Raw genomic sequence first — 23248 nt, 5'->3', positions numbered from 1 at the left:
CCCCGAAGACGAAGGCAAATGGTGGTCGCATGAAGCGCCGTTGTCACGCATCTTGTGTATCAACTCATACTCGTTCACAAGTAGTTCTAGAGCGTGAGTCAACACCCTATTTTGTAGCTTCTTCAACCAGGCGTGTTGTCGATGTCCTTCCATGACCTTGGAACGAGAGTCTTCTAAAGATCGACCGATTTATTTCATCTACGCGTTAACCATTTTAAAGACATGCCTTGAAATGGTGTCGAGCGAGTTGTTGCTTCCGTTGAGGTGCCTTTTCAGATTTGCGTGCTGGCTCTCAACTCGATTCGTCGTGTGCTCGCCGTAGTTTCGCCGTTCGTTGATCCAGCAGGCTACAAACTTGTGTTTGTATGGATCCAGCCAGTTGTTGCGAATGTATTGCCAGACATCTGGAAAAATAAAGGGAAAAGTTAATACGACGCCTGTCTAGACAATTAAAAACTGTCAGCTAATATGAAAGATTCATCTGATCTGTCGCCCTGTAGTAAATGATGTTCCATGTCCATGCGACGATTATCGAACAGTCGTATCGTCGGAGACTGATACAGGACCTTCCACCAGTACGCGAAGTCCGCCCCCATATCCGTCCTATAAAGACTCTTAAATTTTTTCCTTATATTCTTGGATATGTGCCACCTTCATAAATTTTTGGTGGCATTTGGGAAGACCGCGTCGCAGGAGTTCATTAGGGCCTGGTCCGCGTCAGTCAGAATCACGCGTGGCTCCTCGCAATCATCGAGCATATCTTTAAGTTTCTCGAGGAGCCGAGGTGAAGTTCCCCTGCCGTTCCCTGACCAAAAACGCGTGGGCGATACAAAACAACTATGATGTCGACGTCACACCGATTAACTAAACCAACGGCCAGTTGTACATGTTGGTGTCGTACGTCGTGTCAATCAACAACACCTCAGGGAACGCACGCCACATCTTATGCGACTTATTATGACAGAAGATAATTTCCTCCATCCTGTCGTCGGTTGCATTCTCCCAGGTATAGAACGTGAAACCGTTGTGTAGGAGAAAGATTTCTAGCGCCTGCATTGGATGAAATAAAAACTTTAGTAAATATTACAAACACGACAATTACACAGTAAAACTACAAAGGTTTTCAACTACCTTCATAGGGGTATCGCCAAGTAACGCCTCCCTTCTAATCTTGCTCGTGTGGTTGTATATGTCCTTTAGTGCGGGTTGGACACCGGGAAACTCTACGCCCAGGGCTGCTTGGATTTGAAGGGGCTTCAGGCCGCTCCCATGTAAAGTCGCAACCATATAGCTGCTCGCTTGTCATTTTTCTAAAATTCGCGCACCCCTACTTGAATTCAACGGGATCGTGGTTGTGAGTCTCGTTTACCACTTGAACCCTCCAACATGCACCCCTCGAGTCGTACCATCCTAGGATCTTAAACGGAAAACAATTTTAAATGCTGCCGGTACGTCTCACCATGGCCTTTATTTTCGGTTCGCCTCCATGATTGCATGCAAGGTCCACACCATTTTTCTTTGACCGCTGGACCACAACAACAAACCCACAAACCCATGCTCCCGTCCTCTATTTTTGACCCATTTCTCCAGCTCATCGCGACTGTCAAAAATCTGAAATAGTTTTGCGCTATTTATTAAATAATGTACAAATAAATAATATTAACTTAAACAAAACACAAGGTGTCTTATAGTATCTGTTTTGTACGAAACCGTCACCTCACGTATGTAGTCATTGCCGTACTCATCTTTGTTATTTGGGTTTACCACAACATCCTCATCATCGTCATTTAGGTTTACCCGAGCATGCTCGTTTCGCCCGTGGCACGATGAAGACTTGGTTCCGTAAAACGGATCATTTCCTACTGGTATCTGGTACGATGAGGAAGCCTGACCTCCATAATCCAACCTAGCGACAGGTGACTGGTACAACGGCTGACTATCATAAACACCAGGTAGCTGAGCTACATAATCCGACACGAAGTACTCCTAACATGTATAAATTAAAATCAAACAACAGTATTAGTGATGATGATGATGATAATAATAATAATAATAATAATAATATTTTAATACCAATAATAATATAAAATTTAATATTTTTGTTGGGCTACAATAAATGGTTTATGCTTTTATATATGTTATTGGGCTTTCTTTTGTAAACCGAAAGGGGTTTTCGGTGGGCTTGTGATTGTTTTGGGCTTAGGTATGGTATATGTCTATAAATACCATGCATTTCACCTTGTAAAGGGTTGGTCATTTGTTAGTATTGAAGCCGTGACATTGTGTAACTCTTAAGGGCTTAAGCACCCGACTATTATATAATAGTGTGTTTTGAAGCCTTTCTTGTGTGTTCTTATTGCTATTATCATTCACATATTGAATCAACACGTTGTTATTTTCCGCATTTCATCGTGTATTTGGTATCACATTGCAAGATCCTCTAACACGGGACTTACAATTGGTACCAAAGCCTATAGACCTATTCTAGGCTCGGTTGTGATATCAAGATTCAATTATTGGGTTCTTGGTTGATGTTTTGGTGTGTTTTCTGAAATTACAAGTGTGGTGGCTATTGAAATTGTGTTAATTGTGTTCATTGGAATTCTTTCGACTATTTTGAACACAAGATTGACCAAAATCAAAACTGGAATTCAAATCCCTGATTTTTAGGGATTTGAGGTTGTTTCCTTATCTAAAAACATTTCAAAAGTGGTTCTCGGGAAGACTTTGATCGTTTTCGGCTCGGTGGGTAAAGTGAGTTCTCGGCCAAGATTGAGGGTTCTCGGGATAGTTTACGGGTGTGACATCCGTGGCAAAACCGAGTACACCTTAGTATTCATATATCGAATAAGCGATTAAACGCTTATTGCGTAACGAACGAACGATTAACCGAATGGGTCTGGTTATGACCCAGATATCCCGAGGGGCCATCTATACGAGATATATGTCTATTATAATCCAACATACTGATATTAAGGCCTTAGTATGATAGCAAACTAGTTAAACGAAAACATGCTCGTTTAACTACCCGCTATAGATTTAAACGCGAAAGATAGTTACCAACCAAACATTGTATCATCCGTTAAACCGAAAAAGACTTACCAAATACTTAATTGAAATGTTTTAAGCGATCCGTGAAAATATTTTTGATTTTTACAAACGAATAGTATGTTTTTATAAATTTACACAAAAATAGCCGAAAAACACTCGTTTTCGCACTGTTTATCGTACCCGATATATTTTTCCTACCAAAAACCAAACCCGAAATAAATTTGGACTTGGAATTTCACGTTCGGGCATGTGAATCAAGAAAGTGGGCCGAATGGGCCCAAAAGGGGACCCAACGAGCCCAGCCCGCCAAAGAAGACCTTTCCCCCCTTGGTTTTCCTTCAAATATAAACAAGTCCAAGATATTTTTGAAGATATTTACCTGTGGAAAAATCTGTAGAACAGCCTAGTCCTCTCAAAACCCCACAAGAACAAGGTAAAAAGCTTCACTTTTGACTAAGTTTTAACTCGTTTAAACTTGATTAATACCATATAAACATAGCTTGATTGCCAAAAATCATTCCTTACCGTGTAAAAATCCTAAAAATGGTCCATAAACATTTTTTGATCATACACATGGTGAGGAACCTGGTTTGATAGTTTTTTTGGCCACAAACACGGATTAAAGGGTTAAAACGGCGTTTTTCCGGTTCAAAAGTTTGTTTTTGTGCACTAGCCGAAACCCTAAGTTAAAGGGCTGTTCTAATGATGAAACTTGCTTGGTTTGTGATATAGAACTTGTATCTAGCCTACATAGGAGCACAAGATCTTGAAAAGTTGAATAGAAAGGCGGAAACGAACCAAAACCGCTAAGGTAATGCCGAAACACTCGCTTACGGGCTGTTTAGGTTAAGGTTGTGATGTGCATATTATGAGGCTTTAAAATTATTCAGGGACATCAGGGACGATGTCATTGAGTCCCTTTTCAAATTTGGTAATTTTTCGACCATCCGAGAATATTTGGCGAATTTATTACCGAATTTGGACGTTTAATGGGGAAAAATAGTTAAAATGCTCCAAAAATTATGAAATTTTCCTGGGAACTCAAATTTAATGTATTTTGATCACATATGAATTTTGGGATCATTTGGAGAAGTCTAAAGTTGTTTTGTGTATATGCGTTCGAGTGAATTTTTATAGCCGAATTTGGGCCGAAAAGAATATTGAACAAGCTTTTTACACTCTGGAATTGATACAGGTTGTTTTGGGACATGATTTGAGTATTCAGGAATTTTTGTGAAATTTTTGGAAATTGTTTGGGATAAACGGACGATTTTCAAGCGAAATATAGCTGATAAAATAAATTTTTATAAATTAATAAATCAGTAAATAATTCAAGAAATATTTTTATTAAAATCTACATAATTTAATTGATATGTTTCTAAATTTTCATAATTTAATGATTAACGGTTAATTAATTATGCTAATTTGAAGATTAAACAAATTCAGTTTTTATAAAAACCGGCATGTTCGCGACTAACGAACCTGCGGGAATATCAAAACACCAAGAGTGATCAAAAATTATATTTTTGGATTAACTAAGTAAAAATAAACTTTTTTATGAGAAACCTGGACAATCCGGATAGATTGTGCGCGTTTCTTCTTAAATCAAACTAAATAAACGGAAACGGGCCCCGTGGCTAATCCGGGACCCAGTATGTGATCCTTCTTTATAACTTAATCATTTTATTAACCAATACATTACCCAAGCTTATTTTCCCGTAACTGTTTTCTGAACGCGTAAACAAACAACTTGGCCCAGCTGGGAAAACGGGAATCTGAGCCAAGTTTGGTTTTAAGTATTAAACATTGAACAACATCACAACCTAAGCCTATTGTCACTTTTTGGGCGTTCCAGCTATACCCAGATTAGTTATACAGCCCAGTTTAGTACTGAGATTATAATAATATTAAAATATTAATATTATTATAATATGGACTATAGGGACTAAGTGATAGCAAGGGAAACGAACCCCGAGCTGACCTCGCACTGAGTGCCTACAAAATTGTGAGTTTCATGACCCCCACTCTTTAAACTATTTTACGAACTTTTGGGGTGGAAAGCATGTTTATAGACGTTATCTATCTAAAAACGGATCAACATATAAAATATCTGAACATTTAAATATGAAAAGTCCCTATAAACATAATGATTGACTACGTGCTGATGACAGATGATTATTATCGTTGATTGATATATTGAGTGGAGATAATACGAATTGCAAAACATAATGAAATTACACGTGACAGCATGTTTATACAAACACGTTATGTAATGTTAAACATAATTAATTTGGGAGACAACGTGGTCTGTAACGGCCATGAGGATAACGTGGTCTGTGATGATTATGGGGCTATTGTGGGCGGAAGGGGGGCCACAATAGTAACAAACTAAAGTTGAGTATGGCCTATGAGCCAAGTTCTGCTGCAACTTACTAAACTAAAGTTGAGTATGGCCTATGAGCCAAGTTCTGCTGCAACTTACAAACTAAAGTTGAGTATGGCCTATGAGACAAGTTCTACTGCAACTTACTAAACTAAAGTTGAGTATGGCCTATGAGCCAAGTTCTGCTGCAACTTATAAACTAAAGTTGAGTATGGCCTATGAGCCAAGTTCTGCTGCAACTTATAAACTAAAGTTGAGTATGGCCTATGAGCCAAGTTCTGCTGCAACTTATTAAACGAACTAACTTGATTATGACATGAATGTTAAGAAAATAATGTGATTATGCGTATTGTGGGCGGATGGGGAGCCACAGTATTTGGTGATACGTGATAAATACTATATGTGTATATGTGTCTATATACATGTTATGTGATTAGCCGTAGGAAATACCATATGTAGAATATACTAATTATTTGCGTGAACACTATATAATGTTTGAGTTTACGTGGAATCATTGTGGGTGGAAGGGGGACCACAGTGGTTGATGTTAACACGGAATCGTTGTGGGCGGAAGGGGGGCCACAGTGGTTGAGTTTACGTGGAACCGTTGTGGGAGGAAGGGGGTCCACAGTGGTTGGTTAAACACGGAAATTGGAAACAGGTAGTACGAACAAACAATCACGATTTTACCGAAATTTCGAGTTCATATTATAAACTTACATGTGTGCATATGCACACACAAGGATATGGCTGTACATATTTATACAAACGTAAATACATATTTTTACATACGCACGCACATACAAACTATGACTGTGTGGTACGCAGAACTGATTTCGTTAAACTTATGAAACTCACCAACTATTCGTAGTTGACCTGTTTTAACATGCTTTTCAGGTAATCAGATATGAGAAGTAATTTCCTGTGCGTTACGTGTCTGACTGATGATTGATGTCGTGGGCATTTGAGTTAGAAGTAAAGTAATTGAAGAACCGGTTTGATTGTATCACCTAGTTTGTAAAAGAGATTAGAACGATGTAATATATTGTAAATTAGTTAGTAATGTTACTTTATGAACAATGTATTTGATACCAGTTGTATCTGTTGCATTTCCGTTTTACGCTTCCGCAAATCGCTTAACGGGGTTTGACAACTGGTTCACTGGTTCTCTGGTTCTCTAGTTGATTCAGCAGTTCTCAGGTCATTATTTCGGTTCTCGGGTAACTAATTGGGTTCTCGGATAGGCGGGTTAGTTCTTGGATCATCAATTGGGTTCTCAGGTCAAGTATTTGGTTCTCGGGTCAAGTATCTAGTTCTCGGGTCAGATTTTTGGTTCTCTGTTTACACTTGGGTTATCTGTTGGGCCTACTGTTCATCTTGGCTTGTTTGGATTGGGCTGTTTAAAGACTTTGGGTTTGTTTTGGGTTTATAATCATCATGGATCAATCCATCAACACATCCATTAACTCAGCACTTCACCAGGAGCCAGACTCCATTATGGGTACTGCTACCCATGTGCCCCGTCTGTTGAAGCATGAAGGCTTCTATGAATGGAAATTCAGGTACGAAAAGTATGTCAAGATAAAAGATGCTAAGGTATGGAGGAGCATAGTTAGAGGTCCTCAACCGATCACATATGAGACAGCCGAAGGAGAGATTGCTGTCAAGCCTATCGAATTGTATGTTGACGCTGACTATGACAAGGTAGAAGAAGATGAGAGGGTACTTGCCACTCTTACTATGGCACTGTCACCTGAGATTGCTCAAGGATTTCGCGAGTTGCAATCAGCAAAGGCCTTATGGCAGGCACTGATAGAGGTCTATAAGGGAAACGAAGACATGAAGCGCAGTCGTCAGGACTTGCTGCGCCAAAAGTTTAATATGTTCAATCATGTTCTGGGTGAGTCCTTGGAAAGTCAGCTGCAAAGATTCGTCACACTTGTAACCGAGATGAGATCAGCCAACATACACTTAACTCTCATTGAAACCAACAACAAGTTGATCAACTCTTTGCCACAAGGATGGGATATGAACGTTGCTGTTATCAAGAAGACAAAGGATCTTTCTAGACTAACCCTATCTGAGGTGATCACCATCATCAAGTCATGTGATATGGATGACAAACAGCGAGCAATCAACCGTACAAATTCGTATACTGCTGCTGGATACGCCGCGTCATCAAACAACGCACTTATATCACAAGACAACTTCTCCATGTTCAAGTCCTCTCAGGGTGTGTACTCGCAGCCGCAGCAGCCAAATGGAAATTTTTCCATGTTCAGATCAACTCAAAGCCAATTCACTCCACCTACACCTCAGCCACAGCCGCCTGCTTCCATATTCATTCCATAGCCATCTCCACAGTCTCAACCCCAACCCAGTGTTGCTTCTTCCAGCAAGTCTTCTGCCCAAGGACCTGCCATCTCAAAAGAAACTCAGCAGAATATTGCTCTCATGGCAGGCTTCATGAACTGCTATAATGCTTTTCTTGATGGAGACCTTGTTCAACCAGTTGGTTCTACTGAACTGGATCATATCCATCTTGATGACGTGGAAGAGATGGACATCTCCTGGAAAATTGCCATGGCTGTATTCAGAGCGAAGAAGTTCACCAAAAGGACTGGCAGGAACAATTGGAACTTACCTACAAACAAAAAGGTGGGTTTCAACAAAGAGAACATCAGGTGCTACAACTTTCGTGAACCAAGACACTTTGCTAGAGAATGCACAAATCCAGCAAAAGAAGGAAATACTGAAAGGGCTATGGTTCCTGTGAATGGTGCAAGGGGAGATAATGTTGTTACTGGAAGAAACAAGTAAGGATTAGTTGCACAACAGTTTAATTGGGCTGATCAGATGGAGGCACTCACTATTCTGGGTCAGACTGCAAACCTCGCTCAAGTTGATGATGTTGAAGAAGGAAATGAGACTAAAGATCAGGTGAAGAGTCTCCAGTTTGCTTTCATGGCTTCTACTCCTGCTAGTTCATCTGAGGTAAACTGTAATTTATGTTATCAAGCATGCACTAGAAAGGTAGAGCTATTTCGTGTGCATAATAATAATCTTGTTAAGGAAATGGAAAATATAAAACATGAAAACTATACACTTAAGAAACTTGAGAAGGGTCTTACAGAAAAACTAGAAGCATCAAACAAAGACTTTTCAAAACTGCAAAGTGATTTCAGTGTCAAGTGTTGTCACATCTTAGATGCCAATAAGAAAATTGCTGATCTAACCGCCAAACTTGAAGCATCTATTTTGGAAAACGCTAAATGAACGAATAAATTTGAAAACGTTGAGTTCAATTTTAAAAATTTTGATGTTTCTAGTGCGGTCGTTGAGTCAATGATTGAAAAATCAATTAAGATGGAAAGAAAAGAAGGGTGAGGGAATTGGGTATAATGAGGTTCCACCTCCATACAATGATAATTATACTCCCTCTTCTCTTGTTATTGAGAAAGATAAAGAGAAATCTTTGAAATATGGCAAACCTGAAATTAATGAAAGGATAATGCCCGGGTTTGTCAAACCAACTCAATCAGTTGTGAAAATGAATGATACTAATGTTTCTACTTCGCGTATAGATGAAGTAATCATTGAGGATTGGGTGGACGATGAGGAAGATTTACTTGTTTCGCCTAATAAAGACAATTTTAATAATGCTTGTTTTGAATTGTGTGATATATCTTCTATTAAGACTAATGCTTGTGTGGGCTCTGTTTTTAAGAGCGTAAACAATTGTGTGGTTGAATGTTCTAGTAGTATTAATAAGTGTGATGTATCGTTAAATACTGATGTTAAACAGGAAAATGCTAGTAAATACACACCACCAAAACCTGTTAAAGAAGTAAACACAGGCATGAAAAGTGCAAGTAAATCAACCACTAAGGTCGATGCGAGACAACAAAATTTGCAAAGTAGATCGAGACCAGGAATTGGTCACCCAGATTTACATGTGAAGCGACAAACTTGCTTATACTGTGGCATTCCTGGTCACATTGCTAGAAACTGCCCGCATCGTCCTTATGTCCCATATTATGGACACCGTCAGAGGAGCGTGCCTCGGAATACTTTCAACAAATCACATTCAAATAAATCAAAGTATTTCAAAGCAAGTCCTTTCGATGGAAATTGGATTCGAGACAAGGCCGATCATGCCAAAGTTAGACAAGCAACTCATGCCATCTCTCGAAAACACGTCAGAAAACCGAGTTTGGTTTCAAGACCTTCACAGGTTTCGGGATCGAAATTAAAAAACAAATCAAATCGTTCACGGTCTTCCGATCGTAAACCTGAGACAAAGCAAATCATTTGTGTGAGCCACAAAACTTTAAAACTGAAATACAAATGGTTACCTAAGTCTCCGGTTTCCAAACCTCAGAACTCCTCATGTACAATTCTAGATAATCGGGAAGACATGTCTTGGTTACCCGTATCTAAAATTGATAAACTTGGTGTGCCCAGAGTGACTATGGACTAGGTACCAAAATCTAACTGATCTCGCATATGTTGCAGGAACGGCTATGGAGGAATGTCATCAGACCGTGGTTTTTGATAGTGGCTATTCCAAGCACATGACAGGGGACATATCTCAACTGAACGACATTCAGATCTTTAATGGAGGCTATGTTTCCTTTGTGGGAGGGGAGAAAGGTAAAATCACGCAGAAAGGTACGGTAAGTAATGGAGTATTGAGATTCGAAAACGTAAACTTTGTTCCTAAACTAAAACACAGTCTGCTCAGTGTTTCGCAGATCTGTGATAAAGGCTTTTCAACTCATTTCACGAACAAAGAGTGCTTGATTTTAAAACCTGGTATAATTATACCAGAGGACTGGGTTCTTGTTCGATCACAAAGAAAAGATAATGTTCACGTGATCGACATGAACAGAAATGTTCCAGAAGAAATTACATGTCTATTTTCAAAATTATCGGAACATAATGCCATGTTGTGGCATCGTCGTCTTGGACATGCAAATGTCAAAAACTTGAACCGTCTTTCTAAGAACAACATTGTCCGAGGTTTGCCAATCAAAGATTTTATAATAATTGAAAAATGTGTTGCTTGCGCATTGGGCAAACATCACCTCAAACCTCACAAGCCGAAAGTGTTTAATTCCATCTCATCTGTGTTTCAATTGCTTCACATGGATCTGTTTGGTCCGGTACACGTACTGAGTCTTTCACGTAGCTCTTATTGTTTAGTCAATACTAATGATTACTCACGTTTTACTTGGGTATTTTTCTTGTCAAATAAGAGTGAAACTGCAGAGCTGATCAAGAGGTTCGTGGTACTGATGGAAAATCAGCTGAATCTGAAGCTCAAGAGTATTCGCTGCGACAATGGAACTGAGTTCAAGAACTCCGTGTTGAATCACTTCTGTGCTGAAAGGGGTGTGCTCAGACAATACAGTTCAGCTCGCACATCGCAACAAAATGGAGTTGCTGAGAGAAGAAACCGAACTCTTATCGAGGTAGCAAGAACTATGTTGTGTGACTCAAAAGTACCGCTGTTTTTCTGTGCAGAATCGGGTTCTGATCAACAAAAGCCAAATGAAGACTCCATATGAGATCGTCTATGGACACAAACCCACTGTTGCTCATTTTCGTGCGTTCGGATGTCCATGCACACTGTTGAACCTTGACTCGACTCCGAAATTTGGAGCAAAGGCTGATGATTGCTATTTTGTGGGTTATGCAGGTCACACTGCTTACAGGGTATACAACAAGTCCACAAAGCAAATCGTGGAATCGTATAATATTCGATGGCTTGAGGAAAACGAGACGGATGCTAGAGTTGGACCTGACTGGTTGTTTGACTACAACGAACTATTCAGGCCATTCAATGTGCCTTCATCCGTCGATGCTGAAACTCCTGATATAGTGGGATGTGCTGATGAAGATAAAGAGTTGTTTGATATTCTTCAAAAGGGGCCGGTTGCGGGTATTGATCCGCCAGAATTGTTCGACAATAGTCAACCGTCATCCTCGGGTTCTCAAGATCCTGATCCGACACTTGTCTCAAAATCAACTCCAAGTTCTCCGGTTGAGAGTGGTTTGCCTTCAACCTCAACACCTTCGGCTAATGTTCCATCAGTTGAGGGGAGAGTCTAATCAGACAAGTTTTCGGCAGTACTCTCTTTCCATATGCTATTCCGAACGAATACATTGCTAGTACCTCGTATCAGCATAGTACAACAGCTTCTGGTTGGAGAAATCCTCTAATCGATTCGCTTGATGAACTCACACATTTGTTGGCCACCAGCAGTGTTCCAGATCACTCCGTACCATCAAGAATTCAACGGGATCATCCAATCGAAAATATCATTGGTCCCTTTGAGTTGGGTGTGTCAACAAGAAGTCAAACAGGAAACATAAACAATTGTCTCTACTCCTGTTTCATTTATCAGATCAAACCGAAATCAGTTGACATGGCACTTCAGGAACCTAGCTGGGTAGATGCAATGCATGAAGATCTGAATCAGTTTGACAAGCTAAATGTCTGGAAATTGGTGGAACTGCCTAGCGGGAAAAAGTCGCTTGACACGAGATGGGTTTTCAAAAACAAACAAGATGATAATGAGGTTATTGTCAGAAACAAGGCTCGTCTTGTAGTTCGTGGATTTCGTCAGGTAGAAGGGTTGGACTACACAAAAGTTTACGCTCCCGTAGCTCGACTTGAGGCAATTCGTATATTCTTGGCATATGCATCCTATATGGGATTTACTGTCTATCAAATGAATGTCAAGACCGCCTTTCTGTACAAGGAAGTAAAGGAAGAAATCTATGTTGATCAGCCACCAAGCTTCAGAAGTTCTAAGTATCCTGATCACGTCTACAAGCTAGACAAAGCTCTCTATGGTCTTTACCAAGCCCCTCAGGCGTGGTATGCTACGCTAACGACTCACTTGTTGGAACATGGTTACAAGCGTGGGACCATTGATCAGACAATGTTTCTGAAGACGGTTGGAAAGGACCTCATCCTTGTTCAAATCTATGTGGATGACATCATTTTCGGTTCTACGAGCACCACTCTGTGTACTGAATTTGAGGGGGTTATGAAGAAGAGGTTTGAGATGAGTTCATTGGGAGAGATGACGACATTTTTGGGTTTACAGGTTCGTCAGAGTGCAACAGGGATTTTACTGCATCAAGGGAAATATGTCGAAGACATTCTAGCAAAGTTCGAGTTCCAAGATTCCAAATCGGCAGCGACTCCCATGGCGGAAAGGCCACTTCTTTCTTCTGATGCTGAAGGGAAATCCGTAGATCAAACATACTATCGATCAATGATCAGATCCCTTATGTATCTCACTGCTAGTCGTCCCGACATCATGTTTGCTGTTTATCAATGCGCGCGTTTCCAGGCTAACCCTAAACTCTCTCATTTAATTGTTGTTAAACGTATTTTTCGTTATCTGAAAGGGCAACCGAAGCTTGGTTTTTGGTATCCCAAAAACTCAGAATTTGATTTGTTTGCTTTTGCTAACAGCAATTATGGAGGTGATGATATTGATAGGAAATCCACATTTGCGGGATGTCAGTACTTGGGTGATCGCCTGATTTCATGGCAATGCAAGAAACAACAGACGGTGTCTACTTCTACCGCCGAGGCTGAGTATGTGGTTGCTTCCGCATGCTGCTCACAGGTTATCTGGACGCAACATCAATTGCTGGATTACGGTTTGGAATTTCTTGACACTCCCATCTTTTGTGATAATGATGCTGCTATTGCAATTGTTAAAAATCCTGTTCAGCATTCCAAAACCAAGTACATTGACATCAAAGTCCATTTTATTCGTGACTGTTACGACCGGAAACTGATTCATCTTGAACAAATCCACACCGATAATAACGTGGCGGACTTATTTACTAAACCGGTCGGAACAGCCAGGTTCAATGTGCTTGTGGGATTCCTTAAGATGCTTCGTTTTGATGATTGAGTCTTACGTGAGGTAAATTTGTACATAAAAGTTTTTCGGTTTTCGGTAAAATTTTTGCACAAATTTAGGGGGAGATGTAAGACCCCGAATCCCGGGAATCCTACAGTTGGTAATCACATCCGCAATTTCACAAAAAATTAAAACCAAACGATTCTTTGTATTTAAAACAAGTTCAGAGTAAATAACAGCGGAAAAAGTTTAAGTATTAAAAGTCCCAAATACGGGTACAAGTGTCCAAAATTTAATGTAAATAAAATATCCATTTTATTTGAAATCCTTGACCAGAAATGCCTTCAACCTCCCGAGTAGCATCCAGCAAGTCCAAGCGGTAGCATCCACTTCTTAACCTGAAAGTCTATCTAACATACACACAAAGTCAGCTTGAGCTGAGTGAGTTCAAGTTTTCATAAGCGACATTCATTAAAAAATTAAATTCCATGAGTATAGAATGTAGGGGAAAATCATGGGTCCATAAAATCATAAATAGCTTTCCTTAACCAAATCATAAGTAAATAAAACAAAACATCTTTTCATGCAGCACGGGCCTCCTCACCCCGGGTCTTCCCCGAGTAATATATTTGACCCACCCGCGATTTAACAAAACCGTTAAAATCATGCAACACGAGCCTCCTCACCCCGGGTCATCCCCAAGTAATATATTTGACTCGGTCACAGTTTAATAAAACAAAATCACGCAACACGAGCCTCCTCACCCAGGGTCATCCCCAAGTAATATATTTGACTCGGTCACAGTTTAATAAAACAAAATCACGCAACACGAGCCTCCTCAGCCCGGGTCATCCCCAAGTAATATATTTGACTCGGTCACATAATAAAACAAAATCACGCAACACGAGCCTCCTCACCCCGGGTTATCCCCAAGTAATATATTTGACTAGGTCGCGGTTTAACATACCAAACACGTGATACGGGCCTCCTCACCCCGGGTCTTCCCCAAGTAATATATTTGACCCGACCACGGTTTATAGAACGGCGGGCCTCCTCACCCCGGGTCTTCCCCAAGTAATATATTTGACCCAGCCGCGTCATAAACATGCAACACGAGCCTCATCACCCCGGGTCATCCCCAAGTAATATATTTGACTCGGTCACAGTTTAATAAAACAAAATCACGCAACACGAGCCTCCTCACCCCAGGTCATCCCCAAGTAATATATTTGACTCGGTCGCGGTTTAACATACCAAACACGTGATACGGGCCTCCTCACCCCGGGTCTTCCCCAAGTAATATATTTGACCCGACCACGGTTTATAGAACGGCGGACCTCCTTACCCCGGGTCTTCCCCAAGTAATATATTTGACACAGCCGCGTCATAAACATGCAACACGGGCCTCCTCACCCCGGGTCCTCCCCAGTAATATATTTGACCCGGTCACAATTTACCATTACATACACATTCACATACACACATACGAACATCTAATTCAAACATCCAACCAACAATATCACCACAAACAATCCATAAATAATGGATAATCTAGACATTCAATACTAAGTCTAATAGCAACCTCGAGGCTTAGAGCCCAAGTAAAATGTATAACCTTAAGGGATATATGACCTTAAACGAGTCTAAAATATCCTAAGGCATAAAATATAATTTACACATGTCTTCATAAAGGCACAACCACAAACAAGATCATACAATACCAAACCAATAGTTTAATCGAATTAAAATCGGTTAAAATCATAATAAGGTGTGTATGCTAGCCCAAACCGTAAAAAGATTAAAAGGGGCATCATGAACTCACCTGAATCAATCGAACACCTGCAACGAGCTAGGAAATCCCTAAGTGCACAATCATAAGCAAGGGACAAACAAGATCATACAATACCAAACCAATAGTTTAATCGAATTAAAATCGGTTAAAATCATAATAAGGTGTGTATGCTAGCCCAAACCGTAAAAAGATTAAAAGGGGCATCATGAACTCACCTGAATCAATCGAACACCTGCAACGAGCTAGGAAATCCCTAAGTGCACAATCATAAGCAAGGGCCTGTAAATTATACACAACACGTTACTAAACTAGACCGTAAGAACTCTCTTGCCTAATGGGCCGTTCAAGCCCAACACTTTGGCCCAAGGCCCAACACTTAGCCCAAGGCCGAACAACTTGGACCAAGGCCCAACCCATACCCAATTACTTTACCTCAGCCCCTAAAAACCTTTCAACTAACCAAATCCACCGGTTAAGCCTAAAACGAACTTATCGTTCAATAACGAGTAAAACGTGTAGATTTTAGCATGCAAAGATACATTTAATTACATAGGATAACCTTTGAATAAATTATTAAATTTTTACCAGACTTTAATAAATGTCTTAGGTTTATAAAAATATTTTTATTATATTTTTCTATTGGACACAAAAATTATAAAAATTCCTCCAATACAGCAAGGTACGTGCAGCTATTTCAGTGCGCTACAAAATGGTTTTATTTTTATAAAATTCATTACCAAACCAAATTAAACGATTCCAATTGGGTTTGGTTCCTAACTCATAATACTAACTTCCAGAAGTGGAACCAACCAATTTGGACCTGTTGAAAAAAGGTTATGATGTCGGGAAGACAGACTAGAATCCGTCATCCCGCATCAGCTTTGACACTCGATTTTATATATTCATAAAAACCATTCAAATCTCGTCCAAAAATTACGTATTATACCTTTCTGGAAACTAGACTCAAAGTAGAACATCATGGAATCAAGAATCGATCAAAAAAAATGGATTATCATCGCGTTACAGACCCTAAAATAAACGTATACGAATCTGTCAGCAAACTGTTATCATCAAAACTCAACCTTAACGACCAATAAGCGCGTTAATATGATCAATTAAGGTGTAAAAGACATGGGGAATCATAAAACCGACCTTGAATTGAAGTTTTCACGGCTGATACTTGGTTGGGCAGAAGAAAAACGAGCAGGGGGGTCTTAAGGCCGATCGGCTGCGCATAGAGTTAGGGTTAAGGTTTTTCTTTTTTTTAATATTATGATATAAAATAAATTACACTCTAGTCCCTCCAGTATGAAGTGTGTAGCAACTTGGGTGGAAAGTCAATTAATTCAACTTACGGGTATGACAAGGAGGTCCCCAAAGTAAGCCGGTTCAAACCCGATAAATATACAAACTCTACAACGTGCATGCCGATAAACGAAAATGTCGGGTGCTACATACTAATATAATACTTTAAGTCATAAGAGGGGATGTTTTGGGAAAAAGGATGGACAAACGGACTTTTAAAACGTATTACAAGGATCTACATTAGAAAGATGAAACCCCGGCTTTTTGACCAATATTTATAAACGATCGAGCCGATTAACGAAATTTACGGGCGTTACAGGAGAAAAAGAAAAATACAAAAAGAGTGTGTGTGTGTGTGTGCTTAATAAAAAAAATCAAACTGTTTTGCTCTGTTGCTTAAAATCATGCCGGTTGCTCAGGTTCAACGGACATATTTCATATGTTTGGACCCGTCATCAATTCTTGACTCACGGGATAACCATTAATCTAAGGAATGAAAGTGACCGGGGCAACTGAACATTCATAAAAAAAAAAATTTTGGTTGGTTTAACTATCGTTTTAAGTTCTCTCACTGAAAATTATGTCGGTCGCCTAAAGTTTGAGGGACACATTTTATGTGTTTGGTCCTATCGTCTTCCTGTAGACTCATAGGATAGCCATTCACCTGAAAACTGAAGGTAACTGGGGTGATTGGATTTAAAACTGTCTTCGAGATTACCATCTGGGAAGTGATATAAATATTCAGTTACAAGCCTAATGAAAAGGTTTAAAATGTAATGAAAATATGATCCAACCTTTGGAAAATGATAGGAAAATCGACTTTGTGTGCCTAATGTGTGAAGTTAATAGGCTTAAAAGGCTTTTGAATAGTCATTGTTATGTACGGTAGCTTTCCATGATGCGTAAGAGTCTAAAGTGATATAAACAAAAATTTTCTAAAACTTATTGTGGAGAGTCATTTGAAGATATATGTATGTGTCTAAATACATCTCTCCGAATGATAGGCAGAAAGACAATTATCCGGTCATACACAAGCCCGTTAGTATCTTGATCACCAAAAATACTTATTATGCATATATTAAAAAAAAATATTATTTTTGTATTATATCTACGTTCAAGTAAATTTTAAAAGCTTTAAGGGTACAACTAGAACTTAAAGAATGCAAAACATTCCGAATGAAAGACATATAAGTCCAACGTTCAACCTTAAATGCTTAAAAAGCTGACTCAACAATTTAATATGTCTACGTCCGGGATATTGACATGGAGATGACATCTATGGATGAGAGTCAAATTTTATCAAAAACCTTTAATCAAGTACTAGGGGGTTGGAGTCAAGTTGGGGTGATCCGGAGAAAGCCAAATTTGCTTTGAGAAGAGATAGAGGCATCATAAGTTCAAAAGTGATGTCCATCTAAGATTTAAGCCTAACTGAACCTAATGCGTATCACTGAGGCATTGAAAATCATGCTAAGTTTGAAAATACCTGCTATTAACCTGCTCTCTGTGTCATAATAAGGCTGAAAATGAATAATTGTGAAAGCATCCTAGTCTATATGATTCCATGTTAGGATCTTTTCTTAAAGTTTAGTCCCGCGTGAAAAACTGAAATCTGATCCCAAAATTGTTAAAAACTGCTAAAAGCCTGATCGTTGTATAAATCTTGATGTATGTGTTTTATTTTATTTCACTTAATTTTATTTTTTATTTTATTTTGTGTCTCGGTTTTATCTCACGGTTACTCTCGTTAAGACGAACATGTTAAGGCATCGTTTTTATTAAACATGAATTGAAGGATGGTCATGTGTGGCCTGGTTGGTATGTGCATGGGTCTGGCCCATATAGACTTATCCATCTTGGATATGAGCATATATGTGTTCTAAGCCCAATTGTGTTCTCGGCCTAATGCGTTCTCAGCCCAAATCTGATCACAATTGAAGTTTAAGAGGCATAATTCAGATCTTGAATTATCATTATCATCATAATCATTCAAATCCTATATCTCCTCTGCAAACAAATTAGCAGAACCTTTCATCAAAGGACAATCATCTCATATACATTGTGTGTATCATCTAAATCATCAAGGTATAAGAAACCAAATCAATTAAACTATTCACGATGAACCTTAAATTGGGTTTATGGTATCTTGGACATTACACACTTTGTTGGATACATGTTTAGGATATATTGAATGGCGATTTCGGTTGGTTTGGGTGTATTTGTGGTCTTGCCTGGTTTTGACTGTTTGATTAAGTTGCAGGTTTCATGGTGTTCGTGTGAGGAAGACGACACTGTTTATGGAAACCCTTCGTTTCCATAAACAGAGATCTCCGTGTTCTCGGGGTTCTGGTTGACCGAGAACGGCTGGTCAACCAGAGAACTCTGGTTTCACCAGAGATCCCATGAGTTCTCGGGCAAGGTTGACCAAGAACTCATGGTCAACCAGAGAACTCTGAGTTAATCAGAGATCTATGGGTTCTTGATCTTGGTTGCTCGAGAACAATATGTTCTCGGGGTACTTAATATAATATTGACAGAGAACATGGTTCTGAACCGAGATCTTCCTTAAAACATAAGAAAATGACAATTTCTTCACAAACTTTCACCACTTGTTGCTTTTGATCCTCAAACTATTTTACATGCTCAAACTAATCAAACTCTTGATCTTATGTGGTGTTTCTGTCACCAAGCATCTAACTTGACTCGTTTATTGCAGATATGGCTGATCAAGCACCGTTGAAAATTGCTGACTCTCACAATGCAGCTGGTTGTCTGTTTGATCCCCCACCTGTTCACCAGGAGTACAAGTCAATGATTGTCGGGCTTAATACATGCAGAATTTCACACGCCCTTCGGGAAAATCCTGTTATATGCAAGAAGATGGTCTCGGATTTTTGGAATCATGCTTCCATCAACCAGAGGGGACTAGGGGGAGCAACGGTGACTGAATCAAATATTCAGAATGTTCCGGTGGTCATCTCTGAGGCCATCATCCGCGAAGTACTTCTGTTTGGTGATCAACCTGATCACCCTACAGAATACGCAGTGGATGCGGTCGCAGAAATCATCTCTCGGATGAGCTACGAACGTGCTTACCCACCCGCCATCAAGAAGCTATTCCATCCGTACTGGCGTTTCCTCATTCGTACCTTCTTTAAATGCATATCCGGAAGAAAGGGAGGTTCTGATGAAATAAGTCATACATAGATGTCCGCGGTGGTTGCTTTGATCATAGATTGGGATTACAACTACTCCAAATTCATTTTCAATGAGATGATGAGCAACCTCAAGGGGAAGAAGAAGGAGATGTTCCTCATGTATCCGAGGTTCCTACAGATGATTTTTGATTCACATTATCCACAACTGGTGAGATCTGTAGAGACACTCGATTTGCAGAGTTTGGGTCCCACTACTTTTGGTCTGATGAAACAATCAAGGAATGGAACAAAGATTACATACCAGGGACTCTATCCCTTGGTAAAATTCGGGAAATTTGCTGATCTTGAAGCTGCAGCTGCACAAATCGTTGCTGGGGAGCACGTGACTCCGGTTCGAAGGCCAGCTGCATCGACCTTCAAACTATCCTCTGAAGATGAACCAGACAGTCCTCCGCCATCTATGGCGAGAACTGAATCTTATGTAACTCCTGAAACACCTGTACCAACATCCGCTCAGATCGAAGCAATCAAAGCAAAGCTCCAGTTGACTGCATTGAAACCTCCTCAATCAGTCACTATGACACATGAAGAAGAGCTAGAAGAGGAAGCGGACACCGGTCTCGTACCACGTAAAAGAAGGAAGAGAGATCCTAGATCGGGTGTCCTGATAATTGAGGCTACAACTACAACAACAACAACAACACCAACAGAAACAACAACACAACCAGCAACACCAACAACAGCTCCAACTGTATCTGCTGCATCACCACCACCAGTTCAATCACCATCGCCAGCTCAATCTCCACCACCTGAGCCAGTTACTCAACCTTAGGTGGCACCAAGTCCTATTCATGATCCACAACCTTCTCAAGGTCTATTATTTGATGATATCTTTCCAGATTTTTACTTTGAAACTAATGTTGAATCCACTTCTGGACCCTCGGGACCATCTGATCCGCTTGGTCAAGGGAGTTCTAGCGCGTCAGAGAAGGTGACCCAAATTCTTGCCATGCAAAACAAATTTCTGCAAGACAAGGGCAAGGGCATAGCATTAGAGCAAGTACCAGTTGATATACGTGCTCTGCAACAGCGGGTTTTTGAATTGGAGCAAGACTCGGTTGTCAAAGATGTCCGAATTAAAGAGCTAGAAGCAAGCAACTCAGACAAGGATTCTAAGATTAAAGAGCTTCAAGCTAGTATGGGAGGCCTCACTGCCCTTTACTATGATCTCCAACAAAGGCTTGTGAGTAAATTTGGAGATGAATTCAAAAGTGCTGACGAAAGCGAGAACGTTCAAATAGCTCAAGATGAGTTTCGTCCAGCTTCAGACATTGAGACTTTTGCGGGTCTACAACGATATATGTCTGCTCCACCTAGAACCGCTGAACAACAACAAAGACTTATACGGAAAACTCTGATTCGCAAAAACTCAAATCAGAATGTAACTTCGTCTGATCATTCGGAGAAGTTTGTTGTTGAACTTCAAAAGGGGTTCTCTGATAAATACGGCGATCGTTCTGGGATTGTGTCGTGGGGATTTGATGTTAACAAACATATGTGGTGGGTTAAAGGAAGTCTGGAGGACTCGAGTATACAAGAAGATAAAGGACTTCGGTTCATGGACAAGGGTGGACTTAAGTGAATTGATCAAGGCACCTTTCCATAACCCAAGTAATGAGTCAAAGGCCACTAACTTCTGGATGTACTTGAGCAATCAAGTTGAGAAAGGGTTTCCTTCGATGCCTACTGCTGAGTCTTTTGTGAAGAAGGCCAAGGGTGTTCTCGATCCACGCACTGGAAAGACGATGATGAATGTATTGTGGCCACTCACTAATAAAGCTACTTCAATTCCTCTGAACTCAAGACTACCTGATGGTGTGTCTTGAAGGCATGAAGTTTTGGACTTATGACGGTGAGACCGCAACAGTTATCATTCGTTTAAAGAAGGGATCATTTAGATTTGTTGATCCATGAGACTTACTTCGCTTTGGTGAACAAGACATCAAGACGCTTAGTGGTTTTCAAATCACCGCTGAGCCCTTGTATGAGGCTGCTGCCAAAGAATACACACGTATGGTGGGATCGATAATACATACAAAATTGTGGGCTGGAGCTTATAAGGAGGCTGATAAAGAAGCTGATGCAGAGATACTCGAACATGAAGACTAGTCAAGCAATAAACCAAGGGGGAGAATGTTGGGCTACAATAAATGGTTTATACTTTTATATATGTTGTTGGGCTTTCTTTTGTAAACCGAAAAGGGTTTTCGGTGGGCTTGTGATTGTGTTGGGCTTAGGTATGGTATATGTCTATAAATACCATGCATTTCACCTTGTAAAGGGTTGGTCATTTGTTAGTATTGAAGCCGTGACATTGTGTAACTCTTATGGGCTTAAGCACCCGACCATTATATAATAGTGTGTTTTGAAGCCTTTCTTGTGTGTTCTTATTGCTATTATCATTCACGTATTGAATCAACACGTTGTTATTTTCCACATTTCATCATGTATTTGGTATCACATTGCAAGATCCTCCAACACGGGACTTACAATTTTAATAATAAATAAAAATAACATAATTATATATTTAGAATAATATTATTTAGTAATAGTATTATTTTAATAACAAAAAAATAATATTGTAATAGTAATCATAATATTAATATAATAATAATACAATAATAATATTTTTAATAATAATCACATTTTAATACCAGTAATACTGTAATAAAAAAATAATAATAACGGTAAAAGTACGGGAAACCTGGTTCAAATTTGGGAAGCCCGGCGAGCCGGGTTACCGTAAAACTGTTCAGGCTGACTACAATAACCGATTTGCTCCTAACAAAACATAATTTAGCATGCTTTAGTTAAAAAAAGGTAACTAACAACTTCATACTAAATAAATACAAATAGCGAAACCTGGTTCAAATTTCGTAAGCCCGACAAGCTAGCCTGACCGTAAGGTTGTTGCGGCTGAGTATCATAGCCGACATACTCATAACAAAACATAATGTAGCAAGTCTTAATTATAAAAATAACTAACAAATTCATACTAAATAAATATAAAACGAAACATGGTTCAAGTCGATTAACCATGACGTGCCAGGCTGATCGTTAGCGGCGTAACCCGGATCCTCCTCTAGAAATAAATGGTTAAACCACGACATTGTGTGTATATATATTCCAAAATTTGTGTTATGTTGTTTGTTGGTTGAATGCCGATAAAACAACCGAGGCAATGCATGTATATATAATATAAAAAAGGAAAGGAGGAGAGGGAGGGGAGCCGGGCTCCTCCAATAATTCAAAGCACCTAATATGCCGCGTATAGGGCTATGCGGAGTATTAGGGACGTGTGGTGGGTGTCCCTAGTAGGACCCATAAACAAACGACAAGAAACCATTATTTATCCGGTATTATATAAAATAAATTTTAGGGGTGGTAATTTTCAATACCGTAATATCTCCCTTCCACATGTCCCGATATTAGCTACACCGAGCAACAAATTTGTATGTACACACATGCCTCGCATATGACAGACATAAATGCTTTAAAACACATCTTCAGGTACATATATAGTATTATCACTTAGGGTCTGTATATTATTAAATCGTCGGTTTCCAAATTGTTTTCTTATACCTAAGCTAACTGGCTGGGTATCTAG

The 23248-nt window shown here is 39.6% G+C and overlaps 1 protein-coding gene across 1 annotated transcript; it reads right to left on the bottom strand.

The window, feature by feature from the left end:
• Window positions 1-864: 864 nt before the first annotated feature.
• LOC143629335 (uncharacterized) lies at window positions 865-1287 on the bottom strand. The gene is made up of 2 exons (XM_077098637.1): window positions 1132-1287; window positions 865-1050 (listed from the first exon to the last, which is right to left on the bottom strand). The coding sequence occupies exons 1-2, from the start codon at window positions 1285-1287 to the stop codon at window positions 865-867; spliced, it is 342 nt and encodes a 113-aa protein (XP_076954752.1).
• Window positions 1288-23248: the final 21961 nt, after the last annotated feature.

This window comes from Bidens hawaiensis, unplaced genomic scaffold, assembly GCF_021521415.1.
Source record: "Bidens hawaiensis isolate Kalapana, Puna unplaced genomic scaffold, B.hawaiensis_p1.1 tig00005189_1, whole genome shotgun sequence".
NCBI lineage: Eukaryota > Viridiplantae > Streptophyta > Magnoliopsida > Asterales > Asteraceae > Bidens > Bidens hawaiensis.
The sequence above is the reverse complement of the archived record's forward strand: the minus strand, read 5'-3'. Positions and strand labels throughout refer to the sequence as shown.

Bases quoted from the DNA above. Each gene is read 5' to 3' on its own strand.
- LOC143629335 (XM_077098637.1), bottom strand. From the start codon at position 1,287: ATGGTTGCGACTTTACATGGGAGCGGCCTGAAGCCCCTTCAAATCCAA. The intron at 1,051-1,131 runs GTAGTTGAAAAC...CATCCAATGCAG, and splicing joins TTGGCGATACCCCTATGAAG to GCGCTAGAAATCTTTCTCCT.